The sequence below is a fragment of the Cetorhinus maximus genome, chromosome 2, assembly GCF_964194155.1.
Source record: "Cetorhinus maximus chromosome 2, sCetMax3.hap1.1, whole genome shotgun sequence".
Classification (NCBI taxonomy): Eukaryota; Metazoa; Chordata; class Chondrichthyes; order Lamniformes; family Cetorhinidae; genus Cetorhinus; species Cetorhinus maximus.
Genome location: NC_135880.1, coordinates 11,536,920 through 11,564,611, shown reverse-complemented (window position 1 = coordinate 11,564,611; position 27,692 = coordinate 11,536,920). Strand labels below are relative to the sequence as shown.

At 43.3% G+C, this 27,692-nt stretch overlaps 1 protein-coding gene across 4 annotated transcripts in view; it reads right to left on the bottom strand.

Annotated features, from left to right (window-relative positions):
• The window catches only part of htt (huntingtin), a 231,156-nt gene that overhangs the window by 127,833 nt on the left and 75,631 nt on the right, over positions 1-27,692 (bottom strand). For 3 of the 4 annotated variants that reach the window (XM_078561165.1, XM_078561183.1, XM_078561194.1), the window contains 6 exons: positions 24,893-25,011; positions 12,523-12,634; positions 12,293-12,430; positions 9,407-9,565; positions 4,185-4,282; positions 2,940-3,079 (listed from right to left, as the gene is read on the bottom strand). In XM_078561165.1, coding sequence (XP_078417291.1) covers positions 2,940-3,079; positions 4,185-4,282; positions 9,407-9,565; positions 12,293-12,430; positions 12,523-12,634; positions 24,893-25,011 — 766 coding nt within the window. The remainder of the gene's footprint in view (positions 1-2,939; positions 3,080-4,184; positions 4,283-9,406; positions 9,566-12,292; positions 12,431-12,522; positions 12,635-24,892; positions 25,012-27,692) is intronic. The other variant, XM_078561173.1, reaches the window with a different exon arrangement.

Below are 27,692 nucleotides of genomic sequence, written 5' to 3'. Positions count from 1 at the left end.
TATATGTTTCAACACTTTTCTTTTTGATCCTATTACCCACTATTATTAAAAAATCCTACTATAGATTCTGCTTCAACTATTTCTGGTTAGGCATTCCATCGCCTATCATCCCCTTCATTCTTATGCTGATCTTACATTTAATCTGTCTAGTTAACTATTAACTAACCAGTAGGAACAGTTTTATCCCCAACTGATTATCAAATCCCTCAATTTTGAATACTCTATTAAGTCTCCTCTTAAGTCCTGTTGAAAGAAAAGGAATTGCCTTTATATAGCACCTGTGACTATGCAAGACAACCAAACTACAGCCAATGAAGTACTTTGTGAAGTGTAGTCACCGTAATAATGTAAGGAAACACAGCAGCTAATCTGTGCACAGTAAGCTCCCATAAATATCAATGCGACAATAGCTGGATAATCTGTTTCAGTGGTATCAGTTGAAAAATAAATTTTGGTCAGGACACAGTGGAGAACTCCCCTGCTCTTTTTCCAGGGGGTCTTTTGCATCCACCTAAGGCGGCAGGCAGGGGGTCGGTTTAACATCTTATCTGAAAGACAGCAGTTCCTCTGAAACACTGAACAAATGCTGAAATTATTGAAATGTCAGTCTAGATTATGTGCTCAAGTCCTTCAGTATGATTAGAAATTATTACATTCTGACACAGGCAGGAGGGCCTCCAACTGAGACAAGGCTGACATATCTCATACCTCTAGGCTCTCTTCATAACTAAAGCATTAACACTGAATTTCTCTTGTCCTTCCTCCATGGCCTTGGTATCCTTTCTAAATTAGGCACTCAAAAGTTGCAGCCTAACCAATGATGAAACAATGGCTTTATTTTTGTTATTTTGATACGACTGAGTTGCTTGCTAAAAAAAGGAGGCACTTGAGTGTCAACCACATTGGTGTCACATATGCGGTATAGGTCAGGTAAGGACGGAAGGAGAACAGTTGGGTTTTTAACCACAATCTGATGACTTCAGGATCACTTCCCAGATTTTTTTTTTTAAAAGCTGAACTCAAGCTCTCCAACAGGTGATTTCACCGCAGGATCTCTAGGTGACGTTACCACTGTGCTACCTTATACCTTACGTATATGTGTGTGAACGCACATACATAGACAACATTATATTCACATATATCATACATAATTAAATATGTGACTTCAACAGGGATCCTTGAAGAACACCATTGTTTACAGCTCTCCAACCTAAATGACATCCATTGCCCACCATTCTGCTTTCACCCCTTTAACCAACCTCCTATCTAAACTACCATACTCCCTTTCATGCCTTAATTATTTTTTTTTTTTAAATCAACAAGTCTTTGGGGCAACTTATAGGATCAGGAGTAGGCCATCTAGCTCCCCGAGCCAGTTCTGCCATTTAATGGGATCTTGGCTGATCTGGAACCTCATTCCGTATCTCTGCCTTGCCCCATATCCTTTAATACCTTTGATAACCAAAAATCTATCAATGCCAGTTTAAAATTAACAATTGATATTGTGAAGATGCATTTTTAAAAAATATTTTGGGATTATTCTATAAAGAGTGTGCGTCTGTGTGTCTCCAAAATTAATTAAACTGGGCGGGAAGGTTCATATAGACAGCTTGTCTAAGGGTTGAGAGATAAAAGGGTGAAGGTACTAGATGCATGGATTTGTAATGAGAGGCTATGGTGAAGTTTGATTTACAAGTAAATAGATTGGGCTTGAAATTTGCATTATTAGAAAAGTAGGGATTTGACTTTTCAGATGTTAAATTTCAAAGGGGAGTTTAAGGGACTTTTACAACTTACAAAGTTTCCATACTTAAACATGGGAGGGCATTAAATTTTATTTGACCTAAGAGTGGAGGCATTAGGAAGGCATGAAAGATTTTTATATTTTGGAGAAGTTGAGTTCAAAGAGGTGCTAGGACAATGGAATCTTGAGGTGAAAGGGGAAAAGGATATTTAAGGAAAGATGCTGAGTTCTGCTGAAAGAAGGTGTGAAATCTGAGACAACCATCCAGCCCAACCAGAAAAAGCCTTTGTTTCAAAAGCAGTTGCATTCTGAACTTCCTTGGATTTCCACAGCAGAGTGGAAGCGTTTGAGGAGTTGTGTGGTATACTTGTACTAAAGTAAAAGCAGTTTTTGCCTTGGGTAATACTACTGGATTTTTTATGGTTAGAAATCTATAAGAGAGCTGTTGCCAAGTAGTTTACTTGTGTGTTCTGGCCAAGTGGGTTTTTTTTGGGGGGAACATTTTGTAAGGCAGTTTTAACTGTGTAACTTTAATCTTGTGTGCTTTAGTTTTTTTTCCTTCTGGTCAATAAATCTTTTCATTTTAAAATCCTAAAAGTGTTACTGGGATTCTATGCTTGTGGGGTCAGCACTTTTTCCCCTAATTTTCAAAGTACAAAAAAAAAGGTTATGATCAATAAGACAAGTTTCTCTCTGGGATTTGGCTTGCTCAGCGAATAACATCAGCCGTGGTAACAATCTAGCATCAACTGCTGTTTGTGGACGAGAGTTCCAAACTTTTATCACCCGGTGTGTATAAATGTTTCCTAATTTCACTCCTGAAATGTTTAGTTCTAATTTTTTTGACCATGTCCCCTATAGTCCCAACCAGAGAAAATAGTTTCTCCCAATCTACCTTAACAACTGACCATAATATTTTGGGAACTTAAATCAAATTATCCGCTAACCTTCTAAACTCTAGGGAATACAATCCCAGTTTGTGTAATCTCTCCTGTTAATTTAACCCTTAGAGCCCAAGTGCCATTCTGCTGCACTCAAATGCCTTTTGATCCAGGTTCCTAATGACCGATGATCAAGACTCTTAGATCCCCGAAGAGCTCTACTCAATTTGTCAGGCACTTAAATATATCATACATTTGTTCAATTTACAACAGTCTGCATTATTTCCACTGACTTAAGCAGTCAGTGAGCTTACCGGAAGTCCATCTCTGCCAAAGTTTCTAACAGTTCAGTCCTCACTAGCCAGTAAGAGTTATTCTTCAAGGTCAAGAGGTCTATGGTGAGCTGCAAACCCAACTCGCTGTAGCTGCTGTTGCATAGGCTCGTGATACAGTGCTGAGGGAGAAGGAAGCAAGGTGAAAACAACCATCCTCAGAACCTGAGATAAAATCTAAATTTCACAAAGACATAGAATTGGTCAGTTGTACAATGTCAGCGCATCTATTCATTAAGAAGCATCACAAGCCACAGCTTCACAAAACTAACCTTCTCTTTTCCAAATGACAAGGTTACAGCGTTCACTGCACCTCAGGGGTAATTTTCTAGCTTCTTGCTACTTACATGCCACTGGGAGTGCTTAGTGGAAATCTGAGTGCACAACGCCCATGATATTGGCATTATTTGAAATAATCATTTGACAAATTATCAACCATTACCTTAAATTAAGTTGAAACACTTCATGCCCAAATTTCCAACTTCACTGGGTGACAATCACCAAGAAAAGCACAGATGGAAATTATACCGCAAATGTTCAACTCATTTCTGCACTGGGGGGCCATGCCTGGAATTCTTTGGCTGGTTCAGCATCTGTCCACTGACTGAAGCAGCCAATCTGCCTTCCTAAAACAAAGCTGCTGAGAATTAACATACCATAAAATTGGCATGCAAGTGCATTCCAGGGATTGCCATCTGATTACTTTGGGATTGTCAGCTATGACTCAGGTGGTAACCCACCGGCCTCTACAGAAGGTGGTTGTGTATTCAAGCCCCCTCATCTGGCATTTCAGACATAGCTGAGGCTGAGGTGATTTCTTTTCCTGGTGATTCTCAAATTCTGAACAGTGGAACATGCTCAAAGGACTGAACAATCAATTCCTGCTTCTTAGTCATTTATCTCATCGAGGATTACGAGATTTGGCAATGCCAAAATGACTGTCAGACTTGCCAGCAGAGCAGTCACTGACAACCTAACTACCAGAACGCAGACCTACACACAAAACCAACAAGACTAGGAGCCCCTTGTCGGCCCGGCTGCCCCAGAGGGGCCCCTCGCCGGCACAGCCCTAACCTGATCAAAATAACAAAACCTTACAATGTAAGAACACCTACCAACAGTACTCATAAAAACAAGATCAGTGCTAATGAATGTCCTAGAAATTAGTTAATAAAAGTAAGGATGCTATTTATTTATCCATTCCAGCGTAAGGGGAGACAGACGTACCCGGACAGCAGCACAAGCCAGTTTGCAAGTTACAGATGACTTATCCTTCAGGGTTTTCTGGAGTAAAGGCACACAATCCTCCAACGAGACACCATATCCTGTAAAGAACGGACAGGAAATAGGCTTCTTACTGAAGCGTTTTAGAAGAAATGCTGCAATAACGTGCATTTATATACATCATATTATCTTTTATTCAAGGCCCTCAACAGCTCATGGCCGGATCCAAGCAGGGGGAGGAAAGAAATTTCAGGGAGGTGACTAAAAGCATGGTTAAAGCGCTTGTTAGGAAATAGAGATAGTTTAAGTTATACTTGTATTTGGGCGTGTTCGGAATAAGGTATATCTTTAAGTTTGAGTTTAATTTATTTGTGGGTGAAAAGGTGAAACTTTTTATTCTACTTTCATTTTTGAGTGGAGACAGCAAGTCTAAGACTTTAAAAGATGTCTGCATGTTAAAGAAAGTTTTACAGCTCTTGAAGGGGAATTAAATAAACACGAGGTCAAAAAATGTGCACTGGTGCCTAGGGCCCGGAGAGAGGGACTCAGAGACAGAAAACTAGAAAAGCAGTTTCAGTTCAGTTGAAGCCAGGATTTCAGAGAGGCTGGATAGCAGAGGGACAGACAGCAAGTCCCAAACTAAAGTTGGAGCCAGCTGCCAGGAGAAGCTGGACAGGAGAGGAAACTACAGAAGCAGATTCCAGAAACTAAAGAAGAAAGTCCCCAAATCCAGAGGAATGGAACAGGTAAGGTCCCAAGAAGACCTTCTAGTCAAAGGACAAGGACAGGAATCTGGAAAAGGTCCTGTTCTGTGGAAGTGAAAGCAAGGAGCAGAGAGGAAGGCTCCAGGCTTCAAGCTTAAAGGAAGAAAGTGGCAGGATGTAGATTTAAAGTAGGATAGGTGTGCAAGAAGCTAGAAGATCTAAAGGGACAGCTGAAGGTCTGTAACTCTGTGGGCATGTGAAGCAGTGATGTTCTGTTGGCACTGCTGTGTCAGTGAGAGAGAGTGTGTGGAAGGAAGCTTGAATGGATGTGGTGACCCCGGGGAGAGGAACATCAGAAGGAGAGTTTGAAACTCTTGAGGTGGATCCTTGTGGAAGGCGTCTGAGAGGAAGCGTCGTTTGGGAGAAGATCCCAAAGCAAGTTTTTCCGAGAGTGAAGACTGGAAACCCCCGTGTGAAAGATGGAGTTTGGTGAGATTGGTTGGCTCATGGTGTAACAAGCACCTCGGGGGAGTTGATTAGAAATTCATAGCATCTGTTTAGGGTGACATCTTGGTTTCAGAGTGTGGTGCGTCTGACCATAGGTCGCCTATTGGTTTACATGGACTGTGTACTTACTGTGATCATGAGAGTATAAGATAGCTTTTGTAGCTTGTGTTATCCTTACAAATCTGTGTATATTTGTAAAGGTATAGTTGTGGGTGAAGGAATATTGTAATATTGTTCATTTTCTCTTGTTCAATGAATGTTTTATCCATTTGTTAAAAGCTCATGAGCTGACTCCAGTGACCATGTTCAGTAGCTACTCTTCTCGTAGCTAAACAGAAACTAAAAGTTAAGATCTATCTAGCCGGGTTCCACCCCGGGATCTGGCATCCAGTAGTAACATCAGCTGGGATCACAGCAAGGTAAATGATCAAAGGAGGATTTTGATGGTGGGCAAACTATAGCAAGGTGGAGAGATATAGGGAAAGAGGTGACTAAAGGTTTGCCACGTGTAGTAGAACAGAGGGAGGCAGCATATGCAGTGGACCCAAGTTAGGACTGTGAAGGGCATAGAGCTAGAGAAAAAGGCAGGTCAAAAAGCGAGACTACAGAAGAATTTGTAGACAACCATTCTAATCTTCTTCCCTCTGACTTTACTCCCACAAGCTCCGTTCACTAGTTTCTAACTCCATCCTCTCCCTAGCAGTAAATGAGAAATTTGCAAACTTGCTGTTGGATTTGACTCAGATGAGTCATATTTCTGCTTCATCACTGAGGCTGCCTACCTCCACCTCTGTAACATCAAACAACTCTACTCTGCCTCAGTTCATCTGCTGCTGAAACCCTCACCCATGCCTTCATTATCTCTAGACTCGGCAGTTCCACTGCGCTCCCAGCTGGTCTTCCACATTCTACCTTCCGAAAACCTGAGGTCATCCAAACCCTACTACTTGTGCCTTAAACATAGAAACATGGAAAATAGGAGCAGAAGTAGGTCCTTCGGCCCTTCAAGCCTGCTCCACCATTCAATATGATCATGGCTGATCCTCATTCTCAATGCTGTACTCCCGCTCTCTCCCCACACCCCTTGATACCTTTAGAGTCTGGAAATCTATTTCCTTCTTAAATATATTCAGTGACTTGGCCTCCACAGCCCTCTGTGGCAGAGAATTCCACAGGTTCACCACCCACTAAGTGAAGCAGTTTCTCCTCATCTCAGTATTAAATGGCCTACCCTGAGATTTTGATCCCTTGTTCTAGACCCCCCCCCACCCCCCCCCAGCCAGAGGAAACATCATCCCTGCATCCAGTCTGCCAGAATTTTATACGTTGCAATGATATCCCCTCTCATCTTCTAAACTCCAATGAATACAAGTCTAGTTGGCCCAATCTCTCCTCATACGACAATCCTCCCAACCCAGGAATCAGTGTGGTGAACCTTCGGTGCACTCCTCTATAGCAAGTATATCCTTTCTTAGGTGAGGAGACCAAAACTGCACACAGTACTCCAGGTGTGGTCTCACCAAGGCCCTGTACGGCTGCAGTAAGACATCCTTGCTCCTGTACTCTAGTCCTCTCACAATGAAGGCCAACATACCATCTGTCTTCTTTACTGCTTGCTTGCTTTCAGTGATTGGTGTACAAGGATATCCAGGTCCCCTTGTACATCAACATTTCTCAATCTATCACCATTTAATTAATACCTATCGTTCTGCTTCTCCTACCGAAGTGGATAACTTCAGACTTATCCACGTTATACTGCACCTGCCATGTATTTACCCATTCACTCAGCCTGTCTAAATTACCTTGAAGTCTCTTAATACCCTCCTCACCGCTCACATTCCCACCAAGTTTTATATCAGCAGCAAGCTTGGAAATATTACATTTGGTTCCCTCATCCAAATCATTGATGTATATTGCGAATAGTTGGGGCCCAAGCACTGATCCCTGTGGTACCCCACTTGTCACTGCCTGCCACTCTCAAAAAGACCCATTTATTCCTCCAATTCTCAATCCATGCCAATATATTACCCCCAATCCCATGTGCTTTAATTTTACACACTAACTTCTTATGTGGGACTTTATCAAAAGATTTCTGAAAATCCAAATACACACATCCACTGGTTCTCCCTCATCTATTCTGCTAGTTACGTCCTCAAAAAACTCCAGTAGGTTTGTCAAACATGATTTCCCTTTCATGAATCCATTTTGACTTTGCCTAACCCCATTGATATTTTCTAAGTGTCCTGTTATCACATCTTTTATAATAGACTCTTAGCATTTTCTCTACTACTGATGTTAGGCTAACCGGTTTGCAGTTTTCTCCCTCCCACCTTTTTTAAATAGTGGGGTTACATTTGCCATCCTCCAATCTGCCGGGACTGTTCCAGAATTTTGGAAGATGTCAACCAACACATCCACTATTTCCTTTCGTACCCTGGGATGTAGATTATCGGGCCCTGGGGATTTATCGGCTTTCAGTCCCATTAATTTCTCCAGCACTATTGCTTTAGTAATACTAATTTCCTTCAATTCCTACTTCTCACTGGAACCTTGGCTCCCTAGCATTTCTGGAAAGTTATTTGTGTCTTCCTCCATGAAGACAGAACTGAAGTAGTTGTGTAATTGCTCTGCCACTTATTGCTCTTGTAAATTCTCCTGTTTCAGATTGTAAGGGTCCTGCATTTGTCTTCACTAATCTTTTTCTTTTTACATACTTATAGAAGCTTTTACAGTCTGTTTTTATGTTCCTTGCAAGTTTACTCTCATACTCTATTTTTCCCCCTTTTAATCAAGCTCTTGGTCCTCCTTTGCTGAATTCTAAGCTGCTCCCAATCCTCAGGCTTGCTACTTTTTCTAGCAACTTTATACGACTCCTCTTTGGATCTAATACTATCCTTAATTTCTTTTGTTAGCCATGGTTGGGCCGCTTTTCTTGTTGTGATTTTGCACCAGAAGGGAATGTGCAACAGTTGCGATGCAGACATTCGTTCCTTAAACTCACAGCAGTTAACTCGCAGCAACTCCCATTCCCTATCACCTCTGTACTCACTGGCCTACACTGGCTCCCGGTCGAGCAACAACTTGATTTTAAAATTCTCATCCTTGTTTTCAAATCCCTCCCTATCTCTGTAATGTCCTCCAGCCCCACAACCCACCATGATATCTATACTCTTCACTTCTGGCCTCTTGTGCATTCCCAACTTTAATCACTTAAATTGGTGGTCGTGCCTTCAGTTGCCTGGACCCTAGCCTCTGGAATTCCCTCCCTATACCTCTCCTTCTCTCTCTCTCTCTCTCTCTCTACCTTGCTCTCCTCCTTTAGGATGCTACTTAAATCCTACGTCTTTGACCGACTGGTCACCAACATAATATCTCCTGATGTGACTTGATATCATCCTTTGCTTTATAATGCTCCCAATGAAATGCCTTGGGACATTTTATTATGTTAAAGGTGCTATATAAGTTTTTATTGCTCCAAGTTTTAAATTGGATCTATAAAGACGCTCAATTGAAAAAGCAATAGAACCCTTACATCTCAGAACAAGCCGCAATGCCAATCAAAAGTCAATTTACATAGTATTACATAGAAATTACAGCACACAACTGGTCAATACCAGTGTTTAAGCCCTACATGAGCTTTCTCCTACCTTACTTTATCTAACCCTATCAAAATATCCTCCTGTTGCTTTTTAACCCCCTTATGAGATGTGTTTAAGGGTAGAATGCTCAGGAGGTGGTGATTTTGAACCAATGGTTCCCGAAACTCTCCACCACTTGGGGGTTTTTCATTGCCTTATGTCTGAGTCTGTTGGAGACTAATTGATCAAGATTGCACAACTCCTTTGTGAATGTATCATGCAACTGCCAGGATGGTAGTAAACAAACTGGGCGGACCTTAGTCTTTTTACAATCGAGCAACTCCTCTGAGCCCACAATATGAATACAGCAGCCTTGGCACCAACCATGAAGAGAGGCAGAAATGGAATTAAAATCAATGTGAAGTTGTCTACTTACCTACAGTGCCTCGCACTGTGGCAAGCCAATTTTCTGGATTAAACCGAGTCTTGGTCAGAATAGAATGAATGAATGTTGAAGCGAGGAGGGCAGTGGCACCTCTGATCTGTGGATCTCCATGGTCAACATACTTCAAAATATCAGATATGCACTGTTCCTCTGCAGAATGAAAAGAATCAAAGATGCGTACTGTATCTCTGTGATTTATTCACATAATACAAATTCACAAACATGCAAACATTAATGCTGGTTGATCTGCTGCGTAAGACACCATTAGTGTCGTGGCTATGCAACTGGACTAGCAATCCACTGGTCGGGACTAATAATCCACAGTGCGCAAGCTGAAATTCCATCATGGCGGTTTAAGAATTTTAATCCAGTTTAAAAAAAAAATCGGATTTTGCCATCAGTAAAAGTGACTATGAGGTTATCAGATTGTCAAAAGCATAAATGGTTTCTTGAACGTCCTTTTGAGAAAGAAACTGGACATCCCTGCGTGATCTGGATGATATATTGACTCCAGCAACATTAGGTTGACTCTTTAAATGTCCTCATTTGTGCCAAGCTACTTATGTTCAAGAAGGCAGCCCTTCTCAACTAGGGATGGGCAATAACTACCAACATTGCCAGAGATGTTCACATCCCGATAATGCATAAAGAAAAAAGGCATTTCGAGGGCATACCCTTCACCCATTCAGACTTCAGCCTACACAACAGATCCTTTGCTCGATGAAAGTCAAGTGCACTCTTGCGTGCTCACTTTCATTCAACATTCAAGAACGCTTTGCCACGGGTCACTCCATCACTGTGAAAATGCTCACATCCCAGTTTCAAAGTTTTCATTTCATTAACATGCTGGTGGGTTACAAATCCGTATTTTGAGCGCATTTGAGAATTACCTCAGTGTCCGCTTTACCTTCAATTACAACAGAATATTCTGGAAATACACAAGGTGGTCATTGTGGCTAAAGACTATTCACCGCTCAAAACATTAGCCAGTCTTTCCTCTGTCAGATAGCCTTCCTAGCTTTTGCTGCTTAAATGTCAGATTTCCAGCATCTACAGTAATTTCTTCCTCTACCACTACATAGTAAACTATTTTTTATTCTTTCCATGGGTTGTGGACATTGCTGGAAAGGCTAGCATTTGTTGCCCATCCCTCTTGAACTGAGGCGCTTGCTAGGCCTTTCAGAGGGCAGTTAAGAGTCAATCACAATATTGTGGGTCTGGAGTCACATTAATTAATGAACCAGATGGGATTTTACAACAATCAATGATAGTTTCATGATCACCATTACTGGGACTGCCTTTTAACTCCAGAATTAGTAATTGATTTTAAATCATGTCCCCAGAGAATGAGGCTGGGTCTCTGGATTACTAGTTCAGTGACATAACCACTATTTCCTCCTAAATTGTGGCTCAGGCCTTGGTAAAGAACAGCAAAATGTATTTGTGAACCAGAATTTTCAACATTTGTTTGCAAGTTTTACTTTGAAATTACCCAATAACTTAAAGGCATTCACACAAGTTATCAATTGCTTATTTTAAACTGGACAAGGGGAATCCAAGGATCATTAGTTATCATAGTAAAATAGATAACAGGAGCAGGAGTAGGTCATTCGGCCCTTTGAGCCTGTTCCGCCATTTAATATGATCATGGCTGATCCTCTATCTCAATGCCATACTCCTGTTCTCTCCCCATACTCCTTGATGTCTTTAGAATCCTTTAGAGTCTAGAAATCTATTTCCTTCTTAAATATATTCAGTGACTTGCCTTCCACAGGCTTCTGTGGAAGAGAATTCCATAGGTTCACCACCCTCTGAGTGAAGAAATTTCTCATCTCATTCCTAAATGGTCTACCCCATATCCTGTGACTGTGACCCCTTGTTCTAGATCCCACCCCTCCCCCAGCCAGAGGAAACATTGTCCCTGCATCCAGTCTGTCCAGCCCTGTCAGAATTTTATACATTTCAATGAGATCTCCTCTGATTCTCCTAAACTTCAATGAATACAGGCCTAGTCAACCCAATCTTTCCACATACAACAACCCTGCCATCCCAGGGCTCTACACCATATTCCACGAGAGTCCCTCATGCTCTCAGGGTAATCAAAGGGAGCATAAGTTCACAGCAGATGACTATGAAGGCAAAAACATGACAGACATTCAAGATGGCAAGAGTGGAAAATAATGCTTGAAATCTAAAATAAACAGAAAATGCCAGAACTACTCAGCAGGTCAGACAACAGCTATGGAAAGAGAAGCAGAGTTAATGTTTCAGGGTGGTGACCTTTCATCAGTTCTGACAACAGATTATTGACCGGAAAACATTACCTTTCTTTAACTCTACAAATACTGCCAGATCTGCTGAGTATTTCCAGCATTTTTCTGTTTCTGTGACATTGCAGATACTGTCCATGACAAACCTCAAATAGTGTAATCCCTGGTGAGTTTGGCAGGGTAGGGGGATTAACAGGCAGAATATGGAGGAGGAGAAGGGAAGGGGAGAGAATGGAAAAGGAGGGAAAATGGGAAGGAAGAATAGGAGGAGGATGAGGTTGATTGTGGGGAGTAGAAGGGAGGGGAGATAAAGCCGGAGGTGGAGGAGGGAGATAGGGATGGAGAGTATGGTAGATGGAGGTTGAGCGATGATGGTAGAGGGTGCTGGAAGGAGAGAGAGATGTAAACAGGTGAAGAGGATGAAGTGGTCAATTCCCGTTTTTAACATACAGCAGATATATTCCAATGCACTAATTCTGCAATGAAAAGATGGCTTTCCTTTGTGTGGCTGACACTCTTTCAACATCAGAAGATCGCACTGACAGAAAAATCAATGAACTTTTGTTGTAATAAATGGGCTTACGAATATTTCTGCCCTTCCCATTACCTTGACTCTCTAAAACTTCAAGTGGAGTCCTGTACAGTTTATTGAAGAAAGCCTCAGGATGAAGTCCAATGGCAGCTCCAACACAGCTCACCGCCAGTGCTTTGACACTGACCCTCACTTCTCTGTCGGGGATGAGGCCTGGATGAAAGCAAAGTCCAGCATGACGGTCAATATTCCACAGTGAAGACAAAACAAGGAATTGCTAAAGCCACCCAAATTATGTTGCTTACCATTCTTCTGTCCCGTTAAAAGAAAAGATGCACTAAGGAGACGAACACAATGGACCAGAGGGGCAGCGTTCTCATCCGTATAATGGCCAATGTCTCCCTTTATCCTGCAGGGCTGTTTTTGGACAAAAACAGATAGGTGTACAAGTTTGCACTTATACAATCAAACACTTCACTTTCCCTGAACTCATTGAGCCATGAGGTATTCCGCCAGTGGCCCTTTCTAGTCACTCAGCTGTTTGTAGTAGCGAATAGCAGAACTGTTCTGATCAGAGAGGTCACAGGGGTGGGGGGGGATTTGGCCCAGGTTTGCACTCCCATTCACCATCCAGCAACCTCTGCTGGAAGTGAGGTGTGTGAACGCAAAGTAAGAGCCCTCTGCAATCCATCAGCGGAGAGGAGCCTGCTGATACCCAAGTCATGAAGGCTTTCACGTAAGAAATGACCAGCTGAGCAGGGTGCAAGAGCAGATATCCATGATCCACACTGCTGCAGGTCCTGGAATCTGCCTTCAGGTTTCACCTGTAAACGGCAGGTGAACATCAGGGGCAAAAAACCAAAATTCCAAATTTGACAGAATGGCAAAGGTCAGCACCTTCACAAGTTCCACCAAAGGTGGGAGAAATTACACGGTTTTTGGCATTTGCACTCCACCTAGAAACACTCCCAAGTACACTCCCAAAGGCAAAGCTGTAAAACAAAATTATAATATGGAAAAGTGCACAGCGAGAGAAACTTACTGAAAATACAAGGAATGCAACAATCCTGAGAATAAGTGAGTCATGGAGTCAGTACAGCACAGAAGGAAACCATTCAGCCCATTGATGCCATCCAAGTGAGCAAACAGGACAAATGAAATCTTGCAGATTGATTAAATTCAAAAGGAAAATATAGTAGAAAAATGCCACATGGATGTAAATTATTTTGTGGCAATTATAGAACTGGAGGAAAAACTTGCACTTATGCAGCGCCTTTCACAGTCACAGGTTGCCCTAAGTGCTTCACATCCAATGAATTACTTTTTTTTGGGGCTATTATGTCCAGCCAATATGGTTGCCAATTTGTGCAGAGCAAGATCCCACAACCAGAATGAGATATATGACCAGTTAACCAACGTTTGGTGGTGTTGGTTGAGGAAGGAATGGTGGCAAATAGTGAGAACAGGTCTCATCCAAAAGGTGATACCTCCAACAACGCATCAATCTCTCGGCACTACCCAATGCAGCTTGGATGATACACTCAGGTCCTAGAGTGGCATTCGATCCCCCAACTATCTAACTGGATAAGCACTTTACAGAATGTCACATTTCGGGTTTTTTCTAATATTTGTTCATGGGATGTGGGCGTCGCTGGCTAGGCCAGCATTCATTGCTCACCCCTAAATTCCCTTGTTCAGAGAGCTGTGGATCTGGAGTCACATGTAAGCCAGACCAGGCAAGGACAGCAGATTTCCTTCCCTAAAAGGACGTTAGCGAACTAGATGGGTTTTTATCAACATTTGGCAATGGTTTTGTGGTCATCATCAGGTTCTTAATTCCAGATTTTTTTATTGAATTCAAATTTCACCATCTGCCATGGTGGGATTCAAACCCAGGTCCCCAGAGCATTCCCCTGGGTCTCTGGAATACTAGTCCAGTGACAATATCACTACGCCACTACCTCCCCTGGGTTGATGACCCTTCATCAGAACTGACGATGTATTATGATCTGAAACTTTAACTCAGTTTTTCTTTCCAAAATGATATCTGACCAGCTATGTATTTCCAGCAATTTCTGGTTTTGTTTCAGATTTCCAGCATCTACAGTATTTTACTTCTATTTACAAGTTTCACGTCATTTCAAAAATATTCTGCTTTTCAAGCCTTACGATCAAAATGGATAAGCTTACACTTCCCCACATTATGCTCCATCTGCCACCTTGCAGCCCACTCACTCAACCTGCCTATATCTCTCTGCAGCCTGTGTCCTCCTCACAGCTTGGATTTCCACCTAGATTTGCATCCTCAGCAAACTTAGATTCATTACTATCGGACTCTTTGTCTAAGTCAAAAATATTGATTGCAAATAGCTGAGTCCTAGCACTCCACTAGTTACAGCCTGTCAACCTGAAAACGTCCCGTTTATCCCTACTCTCTAACCTTATCCATTAACCAATGATCCATCCATACTAATGGATCACCCCCACTCCATGAGTCCTTATCTTGCCTGCTAACCTGCTGTGTGGCACCTTATCGAATGCCTTTTGGAAATGCGAGTTTTTTTTTAATACTTTCACGGGAAAACCTGCAACATGACTTCACCATTCAGTGGGACAGATACATCAAAGGGAAACCTTCTGTTGCACAAATATGCCAAAGGGACACAGACTGAAATACTTGTCAAAGAGGAGCCGTGTTAACACAAGGTTCACAGAAAGCTTCAGGTTAAAGTGGAGGGCACAATATGCAACTCCTTGACATGCAAATGCTCTTTGGGTTTTTGAGTTCCCAAACCAATCACATCTGCAGTAAAATCTTTGCAAGTTATTTAGATGAAATTCCTCCCCATATGCAATCAATTTACCATCTCTGATGACATTCCACTCCTATTCCGCCATCAGAAGCCCCTGCGCTTCTCTCCAACTCCTCTGGTACATTTCCTGTTCCAATATAAATTGGCTACACTTTCAATCTTCTGACTCAGAACTGAGAGTTTGAGACTAATAACAAGCTTTGAACTCGTAATCTGGGTTGGTACAGCATGCTGAGGGAGTGCTGCACAGTTGAAAGATGCCATTCTATGGATACGCTGTCTATCTGTTCCAACAGATGTTAACCATCGCACGGCCCTCTTCTAAAAAAGAGTGCAGAATCTTTCCGTACCCTAGCCACCATGCCTCCTGAAACCAACAGCACCAAAAACAACAGTTGATTCGCAAGCAACAATGAAATGAATAAATCAGGCATCAGTTGCATACGAATGTTTACCTACAGACCCTAGGACTGAACTTCAAAATGTAATGCATTGTGCTAAACAATTTAAGAGTTTTTTGCCACAATAATAAATGGATCGCATTTATATGATAATGAGCAGCTGCCAATGAGGATGTGGAGGGGGGGTGGTTTCAAATCTTTTTGCTCCCCCAAATCCTGTTGGAAGAACAATGCAGGGCTACCCCATTGCCTGTGTAGTAACAATAAAACCCGTTAACATTATGGGCCCAAATCTGGCTAACATCACATCAGTGTTCCAACCTTTACTGGACATTGCGAGGATAGTGACATCGAACTTTTGCTAAGTAAGTTGATTATGAATAGGTGGCAATTCAGCCCATCTTAATGCCAGAATCCAGAAACATTCTAAAACTCCCCCTTCGACCCCTCCACTCTCCAGTGCAGCACCTAATTGTTTTCTTTAAATGACTGAGCAATTCAGGAAAAATAGAACAGCAGAGGTAGAATACTGAGAAATGTAGAGGTACAGAGGAACCTTGGAGTGCAGGTTCACAGATCCCTAAAGGTGGCTGAACAGGTAGATAAAGTGGTCCAGAAGGCACGTGGGATACTTGCCTTTATTAACTGAGGCACAAAATGTAAGGGCAGGGAGGTTATGTTGAAGCTGTATATAACACTATTTAGTCTACAGCTGAAGTACTGCGTACAGGTCTGGTCACCACGCTTTAAGAAGGATGAGAGGGTACGGAGAGAATTTACAACTGTGTTGCCGGGACTGGAGAATTTTAGTTATGAGGAAAGACTGGGTAGGCGAGGATCATTTGCTTTAGAACAGAGGAGGCCAAGGGGAGACTGAATTTAAGTGTATAAAATTACATTGTGTGGAAAAGGAAGGCCCTACTTTCCTTGGTTGAGGAATCCATAATCGGGGGATAGATTTAGGATAAGATGTAGGAGGTTAGAGCGGACCCGGGGGAATGCTTTTCCAACCAGAGGGTGGTGGGGATCTGGAATTCATTGCCTGAAAGGGTGATAAAAGCAGAAACCCTCATTAACATTTAAAAAGTACTTGGATATGCACTTGAAGACCATGGAGCAAGAACTGGAAAATGAGATTAGGTTGAGGGGCTAGTTGCCAGCTAGCATGGGCAAGAAGGACCAAATGGTCTCATTCTGTTTTGTAAACTTACATGATTCTATGATTCAATGAGGAGGGAAATGTGATAAGGGTCCACAGCACCAGAACAGGGAGCCCATTCTGAGACAGGCAGAGTGGGCCAAACATCTTCCTTCTGCAATTCCAGGCTTGATGGTCTTCTAAACAAGCTCAAAACTTTGCAAGGTATTACCATTACACAGAGAGAACTAAACAGAACATTGGAATTGGCAGAAGTCTGCCAAAATATGAATGCTGGAAACAATATCAACTCTTGACTAGGCAGGAACTATAAATACTAATTAAAATCTCTGTACAGATAAGCAAAATCAAACTGCACTTGTAAGTATGGTCCTCAGCTGTCAAGGAAACTTCATATTGACAATCAAGAAATTAACAGCATGAAATGTGTGTAAACATATTCCTTCATCTTCAATTAAACAAATATCAAAAATAGGTCTGCGCTCCACACAAGCCTCTCCCGACCTTGCTTCATCTCAACCCATCAACATAAAATTAGCACGGTGTTCAGTCAGTGTGTCCCTGTGTGGGACACCTATCTTTGCTATTCTTTCTCTTTCCACAGGTGCTTTCTGACCTGAGTATTTCCAGCATTTTCTGCTTACACAACATATTCTTAATTATAGGCAGAGTCTGTTTTGATCACTTTCTCTAGTAGTCCATTTCACAGCCCTAACAAGTTCCGATGTAGAAAAGGTTTCTCGTGCTCTTAGTTCTAAATCTGTTGCAATCAACCTTACATCTATGTCCCCTGGTTCTAGACCCTCTTCAATCACTGGAAGCAGTCCCAAGCTTTTAGAATTTTAAACATCCCATAATCTCTAACAAAAATAGGTCCAATTCGACAGATCTTTCTTGGCAGTTTTTTTTATTTCCAGCCAAACTTCAGTCCTATGTGGCTCCTATGAGTGAATCTGCACTACACCCACTTTATTGGCTCAACATCTTTCATATAGCGTAGAGCTCAAAACTGTACACAGTACTTACAATCTCGGTCTTTATATGAATGCATCATTATATCTCAAAATAAACAGTTAACAACGTACCAGATTATACTTTTATAATGCCTTATTGCTTGTCTCACCAGTGCATAGTTTCGTGCTCAGTTTAAAAAAGGTGAACTTGTTGAACCATGCTTGGTTGACATGTTGACTTTAAAAGGCGCAACTCCACTGTCTCAAGTTGCCCCTACATTTATATAGTTGATGCAACATTTCCCCTTGGCTGCTGGGAGGATGTACAGCAGCAGCCTTCAAGCTCACCCGTTCCTATTCCTCAGCTTCTGAATTAATCCCAATAAAAAACCTATTAATGGTTATATTTAAGCTTCGAATAATTTGGAACATAGAAACATGGGAGTAGGAGTGGGACATTCAGCCCATCGAACCTGCTCCGCCAATTCAATATGATCATGGCTGATCACCCACTTCAGTGACATTTTTCCACACTATCCCCATATCCCTTTACATCATTGGTATTTAGAAATCTGTCAATCTCTCCTTTAAACATACTCAATGAGTAACCTTCCATAGCCCTCTGGCGTAGAGAATTCCAAAGATTCTCCTCATTTCAGTCCTATGTGGCTTCCCCCTTATTCTGAAATTGTGTCCCCTGGTTCTAGACTCCCCAACCAGGGGAAACATTTTCGCATTCTGAGATCCACACTCAGTGCCATGCGCCGCCATATGAACACACTCGACCTCTCCCTCCAGCAGCACCGCCGCACCCTTTTTCAAAGCTGCGCATGCCCCCAGTTTCATTTTATTCTTCGCCTCATCCGACGCCTCAACAAGAAACTTTTTCTCTTTCTCTCAAGTGCTAAGGAACGCAAGCTCCAACAACTCATCGACACCAACACCCATCTGGGACCCTCCACCCCTGCTTGTCCCTCCGTCCCCACCCCATCTTCCAATCCTAGCCCCAGCCGCGTATTCACTATACCCCCTGACCTTCCCCTCTCCGATGCTGAACATTCAGTGCTCAGCAAAGGACTTAGTTTCATACACTTACGCCCTCATCTCAATGAATTTCGGGCTCGGCACGATGCTGAACTCTTCTTCCGCCGTCTTCGTCTCCGTGCTCACTTCTTTGGGCAGGAGTCCTCTCTCAACGGATCCTTTTACCCACCTCCAATATTCTCCTTCCACCTGGACCCCTCCCTCTGGATTCTTACCTTCTCTTGATCTTTTCATTGAGAACTGTCGGCGTGACATTAGCCGTCTCAATTTCTCTGCTCCTCTCACCCGTTCTAATCTGTCTCTCTCTGAACTTACTGCACTCCGTTCTCTCAGGTCCAACCCCAACATTGTCATCAAACCCGCTGACAAGAGTGGTGCTGTTGTTGTCTGGCGCACTGACCTCTACCTCACAGAGGCTGAGCGTCAACTCGCAGACACTTCCTCCTACCTCTCCCTGGACCATGACCCCACCACGGAACATCAAGCCATTGTTTCCAGGACTGTCAGTGACCTCATCTCCTCTGGAGATCTTCCTCCCACAGCTTCCAACCCGATAGTCGCCCAACCTCGGACGGCCTGCTTCTACCTCCTACCCAAAATCCACAAACAGAACTGTCCTGGCAGACCGATAGTGTCAGCCTGTTCCTGCCCCACGGAACTCATTTCTCGTTATCTTGACTCCCTTATCTCTCCCCTTGTCCAGTCCCTTCCCACCTACATCCGTGATTCCTCTGACACCTTACGTCACATCAACAATTTCCAGTTCCCTGGCCCCAACCGCTTCCTCTTCACCATGGATGTCCAATCCCTCTACACCTCCATCCCCCACCAGGATGGTCTGAGGGCCCTTAGCTTCTTCCTTGAACAGAGGCCCCAACAATCCCCATCCACCACTACTCTCCTCCGTCTGGCTGAACTTGTTCTCACTCTGAACAATTTCTCCTTTAACTCCTCTCACTTCCTCCAAATAAAAGGTGTGGCTATGGGTACCCGCATGGGCCCCAGCTATGCCTGTCTCTTTATGGGGTATGTGGAACATTCCTTGTTCCAGTCCTACTCCGGCCCCCTCCCACAACTCTTTCTCCGGTACATCGATGATTACTTCGGTGCTGCTTCATGCTCTCGTCGGGACCTGGAAAAATTTATTAATTTTGCTTCCAATCTCCACCCCTCCATCATTTTCACATGGTCCATCTCTGACACTTCCCTTCCCTTCCTTGACCTCTCTGTCTCAATTTCTGATGATAGACTGTCCACCAATATCCATTACAAGCCTACCGACTCCCACAGCTACCTCGACTACAGCTCCTCACACCCCGCTTCCTGTAAGGACTCCATCCCATTCTCTCAGTTCCTTCACCTCCGTCGCATCTGTTCTGATGACGCTACTTTCAAAAACAGTTCCTCTGACATGTCCTCCTCCTTCTTTAACCGAGGTTTTCCACCCACGGTCGTTGACAGGGCCCTCAACCGTGTCCGGCCCATCTCCTGCGCATCCGCCCTCACGCCTTCTCCTCCCTCCCAGAAACATGATAGGGTCCCCCTTGTCCTCACTTATCACCCCACCAGCCTCCGCATTCAAAGGATCATCCTCCGCCATTTCCGCCAACTCCAGCATGATGCCACCACCAAACACATCTTCCCTTCACCCCCCCTGGCGGCATTCCGTGGGGATCGTTCCCTCCAGGACACCCTGGTCCACTCCTCCAACACCCCCTACTCCTCAACCCCCACCTATGGCACCTCCCCATGCCCACGCAGAAGATGCAACACCTGCCCCTTCACTTCCTCTCTCCTCACCGTCCAAGGGCCCAAACACTCCTTTCAAGTGAAGCAGCATTTCACTTGCATTTCCCCTAACTTAGTCTACTGCATTCGTTGCTCCCAATGCGGTCTCCTCTACATTGGAGACACCAAACGCAAACTGGGCGACCGCTTTGCGGAACACCTGCGGTCTGTCCGCAAGAAAGACCCAAACCTCCCTGTCGCTTGCCATTTTAACACTCCACCCTGCTCTCTTGCCCGCATGTCTGTCCTTGGCTTGCTGCATTGTTCCAGTGAAGCCCAACGCAAACTGGAGGAACAGCACCTCATCTTCCGACTAGGCACTTTACAGCCTTCCGGGCTGAATATTGAATTCAACAACTTTAGATCTTAAACTCCCTCCCCCCCATCCCCACCCCGTTTCTTCCCCCTCCCTTTTGTTTTTTTCAATAATTTATATAGATTTTTTTTTCCCACCTATTTCCATTATTTTTAAATCTATAACTAATACCTTGTCAGTCTTTCCACCCCACCCCCACTAGAGCTGTACCTTGAGTGTCCTGCCATCCATTCTTAATTAGCACTTTTCTTAGATAATACCACCACCTTCAACACCTCTTTGATCCTTTTGTCTGTGACATCTTTTGATTATCTGCTCCTATCACTGCTTGCTTGTCCCTACAACCACCTCACCCTCAACTTCTCTCCCCCCGCCCCCCCACCTTAAACCAGCTTATATTTCACCCCTCTCCTAACTACACTCAGTTCTGTTGAAGGGTCATGTGGACTCGAAACGTCAACTCTTTTCTTCTCCACCGATGCTGCCAGACCTGCTGAGTTTTTCCAAGTAATTCTGTTTTTGTTTTGAAACATTTTACGTACCCTGTCTATCCCTTTAAGTATTTTGTAGGTTTCAATGAGATCACCTCTATTTCTTCGAAACTCTAGAGAATACAGGCCCAGTTTCCTCAATTTCTCTTCATAGGACAGTTCCGGGAACAAGTCTGGTGAACCTTAACTGCACTCCCTCTATGGCAATAACAATAAAGGGAACAAAACTGTACACAGTATTCCAGGTGCTGTCTAACCAAGATTCTATACAACTGAAGCTAGACTTCGCTACTCCTGTACTCAAATCCTCTTGCAATAAAGGCCAACATACCATCAACCTTCCTAATTGCCTGTTGCACCTGCATGTTAGCTTTCAATGACTAAGAGAGACAGACAAGGTGCAGCTCTTACAAACTCCTCTAATCTGGGGCTGTCATAAAATCTAGTTTGATAGAGGCACTGTCCTAACCTCAAGGCCACAATCGCCCTTATTTTCCCAACCAGCACTGTAAGAAGCCAATTAGATTAACTTTTACACATTTCACAGAGTAATGTTGTTTTGAAAGTCTCCAAGCATTTTCACTGGGCAACCCTGGCGCGACAACACTATACCTGCTTCACATTTAACAGGGCAGGAGGTGGTGGACAGTGGATCCAACAGCATGTCACAAGCCACAAGGAACAAGGGTAGTTGGCTCCTTCATACTTCCAGTTGACGTTTAAAAAGCCATTCAACAAATAATTGCATTGATATAGCACTATATAAACAGATATAAAACACTAAAACGTCCCAAGGTGCCTCACAAGAGCATTATCTAAAAAATTTAGACACCAAGTCACATAAGATGATATTAAGAACTGGTGACCAAAAGCTTGGCCAAATTTTAAGTGTTGTAAAGGGTGGGGTACAGGAGCGGAGTAGTTTAAGAAGGGAATTCCAGAGTTCAAGCAGTTAGACAGCTGAAGGCACAGTCGCCATTTATGGGACAAAGGAAGTCGGAAATGTTCAGGAGGCCAGAATTGGAGGAGCACAGGGATCTCGGACAAATGCAGTCTCAAAGGGGGTTATGCAAATAGGAAGGGGCAAGGCCAAGAAAGGATTTGAACACAAGAATGACATAATATAAACAGATTATTTGTATGATCTGGGATTATATGAAGCACTGCAAAATTGTGTAACTTTGGAAAGCACAAGGGAGTCTAGATTTATTCATAGTACGGATACTGAATAGGGCTTACAATGGAAGCCAATTCATTAAGGCAACTTGCATTCATACAAGAGGCTGAACTGTTTACTGAGCTATAAATGTATCATGTTATATTATTTCATATTCCCTCCGTATAATCCTAAATTGCAGAACATGGATGATTTATAGAGATATTGAGTCAGTCATTAACAGCATGGAAGATGGCCACAGCACATCAAGTCTATCCTGGCTCTCCACAGAGCAAAATCGGTCGCATTTATCTGCTCTATCCTCAAAACCCTGCAAGTCTATTTCCTTCCAATTGCTCTTCCAATTTCTTTTTGAAATCATTAATCGTCTCAGCTTCCATTACACTCGTAGGCAGAGTGTTCCAGGAGTTCCAGGTCATTATCACTCAGTGTTGAAAAGTTCTTCCTCATATTCCTTTGTATCTTTTGGCTAAAACCTTAAATCTGTGTCCCACAGTCCTGGTATCATCAGCTAATGGGGAGTTTTTCCTTGCCGATCTTATCCAAACCTGCCATAATCTTGTATACCTCAATCAAATCTCTCCTCAATTTTCTTTAACTCCAAGGAGAACAACCCCAGCTTCTCCAACCTAACCTTGCTATTAAAACTCCCCCATTCCTGCAACCATTTTGGTAAATCTCCTAACCAGAGCTTTATAAAGGTCAGCACAACTTCCCTATTCATAAATTATTAAAGAGTAAGATAAATGAGATTAAGTGTTCCCATCCAGCATGGAAATTCCATGTTCATCATAAATTTACACATTCACCTTACCCTCTAAAGAACCTTATCAAGATGTGGAGATGCCCGTATTGGTGAGTGACATTTTTCTCCACTTCCATGTTCAGGAGTTTTAGATGAAGGATAGCTCAACATAGATGCACAATAACAAGGCTCCAAACACCAAGGCTGTACCCTAACATTTACCACAGCAGACGCTATCATCACGTAATCCAAAATCTCATTGAGCAACATAAACTTACGTCAAAATGGTCAGTTTTGGTGCTCTAAGACTCATAGCCACAAGGGTCAGGGCTGACTGAAAATGAGACATTGTGGGAAGGACCACTTCAGAAACATCGAGACACAAACTCCATTATCAGAGAACTAATAACTAACCACTGCAGTAATGATATTGTAAAACATCGCTCCCTTGTCAAAGCTTAAATGTCACCATTGGAAGAGGAAATGGTTACCACAAGGCACAGTGCCAAGGAGAAGCTCCCTTGATAACATCAGGAGCCTTGAATATAACAGAATGATGCAGTGCAGGAGGCCATTTGGCCCATTGTGCCTGATAGTTCTTTGAGCTCCAACCCTCCCTCACATTCCTTCCCATTTATTTTCTCTTTGATATATTCCTTTTGAAGGATATTACTAAATCTGCTTCTACCATACTTTCAGGCAACAGATTCCAGATCATCATAAATTTGTCCTTTGGTGACTAACTCACTTACCAGTGGACACCATTTCTCCCTCCTGACTCAGCAAAAGCCATCATTTTCAACACCTCTATTAGTAAATGCGTCAGCAGTTCAGAGAGAGAAAGTTTACTAAACTAATACCAGGAATGGGTGGGTTGTCTTATGAGGAAAGGTTAACAGGCTAGGCTTGTATTTACTGGAGTTTAAAAGACTAAGAGGCGATTTGATTGAAACATGTAAGATCCTGAGGGGTCTTGACAGGGTGGATGTGGAGAGGATGTTTCCTCTTGTGAGAGAATCTAGAACTAGAGGTCACAGTTTAAAAATAAGGCGTTGCCCCTAAGACAGAGAGTTGGCGGAAGCAGAATATTTTTAAGGCAGTGCTAGATAGATTCTTGATTAACAAGGTGATGGGAATGTGGAGTTGAGGTTACAATCAGATCAGCCACGATCTTAATGAATGGCAGAGTAGGCTCGAGGGGCTGAGTGGCCTACTCCGGCTCCCAATTTTTATGTTCGTATGTTCTACTTTATCTCCCCTCGACTTACTCCACTTTAAGGAGAACAATTCGCATTTGTCTAAGTTTCTCCACGTAAATTAATTCCCTCATCCCTGGTACCTTTTAACAACAATAACTTGCATTTATATAACACCTTTAAATGCAGGAACACGCCCCACAGAGCTTCACAGAAGCATTCTCAAACAAAATTTGAAACCGAGCTGAATAAGTTGTTCGGACAGGTGGCCAAAAACTTGTCGGCAGGTTTTAAAGAGTGTGTCTTACAAGGAGGGGAGAGAGGTGGAGAGATTTAGGGAGGCAACTTCAGAGTTTAGGGGCCCTGGCAGCCGCCAATGGTGGAGTGAATAAACTCAGGGACATACAAGAGGCCAGCACTGGAGAAATGCAGAGATCTTCTCTGCATCCTCTTGCAAAGCCTCGATATCCTTTCTAAAAGCATGATGCCCAGAATTGGACAGTGTACTCTTGTCTAGCACCAGTGAAAACAGTTTCGCCTTATTTACTCTGTTCAAACCTTGATTAAGAAATACAACATAAAGACATCTCACCTTGATATCAAGATCTGCTGACTCAACGCAGTCATCCTTTGCGACAAAACGATCAACACTGCTGTCAGAGGACTGCCGGCTGTGGCCCATGTGACTTAACAAATGAGATTTGTTTACTGCTGTAAGATTAAGAGAAATTATTTTTCTCCCCTGCTTTTCTAAATTAAAATAAATTTTTCTTCCTCATTTTCTAGGTCAACTTGTTCCACTCCCTGGTTAAACTTAGAAGCAGATGACCTACTCTCAGGCATCCACAACGCTAATCTGCTGTCTGTCTTGAGCACATAACCTGGACTGACAGAGTGCTGGAGGAGGGCACTGCATTGCAGCAGGTGTAAACTTGTCGAATGAGGCACCGGATAGAGGTTACCTTTCCCTGTTCTGGTGGTTCAGGCGAAAGTCAAGGGTCCCATGGCACTATTCAAACAAGAGTCAAAAGTTCTTCCAGGGTCTTCATCCAACATTCCTCCCTCAGCAACACTACCAAAGTCAGATTAACTAGTCATTAACCTCATTGCTGCTTGTGGAATCTTGCTGTGCACAAAATGGCTGTTGCCTTTGCCAAGGTAACAACTGCTGAACTTCGAAGAAAATTCATTGTACATAAAGCGCTTTGAAACATTTAAGGCATGCAATAAGGCGCTATATAATTGCATTGTAAAGTTCTCTCCAGTCAGTGAGGGTACATAAGCAGCCCAGGTTAGTTCAGCCTCCAAGTTCTCTCTATCTTACCATTCTCTGATAAGTTCAAGATCAAGAACTCCCCATGTACGTGATTTCGGCTTTCAAACTTGCAACCGGCTAAACAGGCACAGCAGGTGCTCACCATACATAACTTGAGCTGCCATATATGTTATTTGGTAATTTCTCTAACTCCTTTAGAATGTTAGTTAGCAAGGCAGCATGCTGGAATAGTAATGTCCAGCATCTCTGCATCCAATCTCAACTGCACCCTTGTTAGGAAATGTTAGATAGAGGCAGGCACTTCATCAACTTCATCACGCAGGAATGGTTGGCTGGCGAGGGGGGGAGAGAGGTCAGACAGATGGGCCCTACTAGCAACACTCTCACCTCAGGTTCAGAAGTTGGTAACTCTGAGCACCTTCAAGATGGTTGACACTCCAGCAGAGCAATTGAGCAAGCACTGCATTATCAAGAAATGCTGTCATTCATGCGAGACATTAGACCAAGGTCCTCACTAGATAAGGCACTGGAAAAAGACAGCACCATAGATGACAGCACCTTCCAAACCCACGACCTCCACTCCTTCGACAGCACCTTCCAAACCCACAACCTCCACTCCTTCGACAGCACCTTCCAAACCCACAACCTCCACTCCTTCGACAGCACCTTCCAAACCCACAACCTCCACTCCTTCGACAGCACCTTCCAAACCCACAACCTCTACTCCTTCGACAGCACCTTCCAAACCCGCAACCTCTACTCCTTCGACAGCACCTTCCAAACCTGCAACCTCCACACCTCGACAGCACCTTCCAAACCCGCAACCTCCACACCTCGACAGCACCTTCCAAACCCGCAACCTCCACTCCTTCGACAGCACCTTCCAAACCCGCAACCTCCACTCCTTCGACAGCACCTTCCAAACCCACAACCTCTACACCTCAACAGCACCTTCCAAATCCGCAACCTCTACACCTCGACAGCACCTTCCAAACCCGCAACCTCTACACCTTCGACAGCACCTTCCAAACCCGCAACCTCTACACCTCAACAGCACCTTCCAAACCCGCAACCTCCACTCCTTCGACAGCACCTTCAAAACCCGCAACCTCCACTCCTTCGACAGCACCTTCAAAACCCGCAACCTCCACACCTCGACAGCACCTTCCAAACCTGCGACCTCTATCACCTAGACAAGTGCAGTAGGTGTGTGGGAACACCCATGCAAGTTCCCCTCCAAGCCACACGATCCTGACTTGGAACTACATTGCTGTTCCTTCACTGTCACTGGGTCAAAATCCTAGAACTCCCTTCAGAACAGCACTGTGGGTGTACGTCCACCACATGGACTGCAGCATGTCAAGAAGGCAGCTCACCGTCATGTTTTCAAGGGCAATTAGGGATGGGCAATAAATGCTGGCCTAGCCAGCAATACCTACGTCCTGTGAACAAATAAATTTTTAAAAATGGGCTAAAGACCATTCTACTTCTAAAAATGCACTCAAGTCACCACATCAGCCTTTAATGAAGGGTTTTGCAAAGCTGGGCCTCTAGGACACTGTACAATTCAATCTCCAACATGTCATAAACATCCAACTTCCTTACAGGGCTTTCTATAATGCAGGACTATAAAATTTTCTTTCTTTTATCAATTACTATAATCCTGCTTTGAAGATCTGCCTCCTGATCTTCTAGACTTACATATGAAACATATGAAATGATGGGTAAGAAAAAAGGGCGCTGATCCATGAAGCCTGCCACACATTCATGATGCCCTAAGCATCATAACCAGCCATTTCCTATCCCACAACAGCCACTCAGAAAAGCAAGCAACAGGGAGGAAAAAACAGGATCACGAAGGGGAAAATACTCTGGAAAATTCCTTTTGACTGCGCTCCCTCACTCCTCCACCAACCCCAGACAATAAAGTACGCAATACTAAATAGGTTTGCTCCTCGACATAATCCTCTTTGCATTGAGATGATGGCTCAAAGCAGTACCCAATTCTAAAGCAATCTCCACCAAAATCTCAAAACTCCCCACTCCTATAATCTTCAGACCATTATGAACCAAGCTTGCCATTTCTTAATCACAACTTCCTACCTTACCACAACTT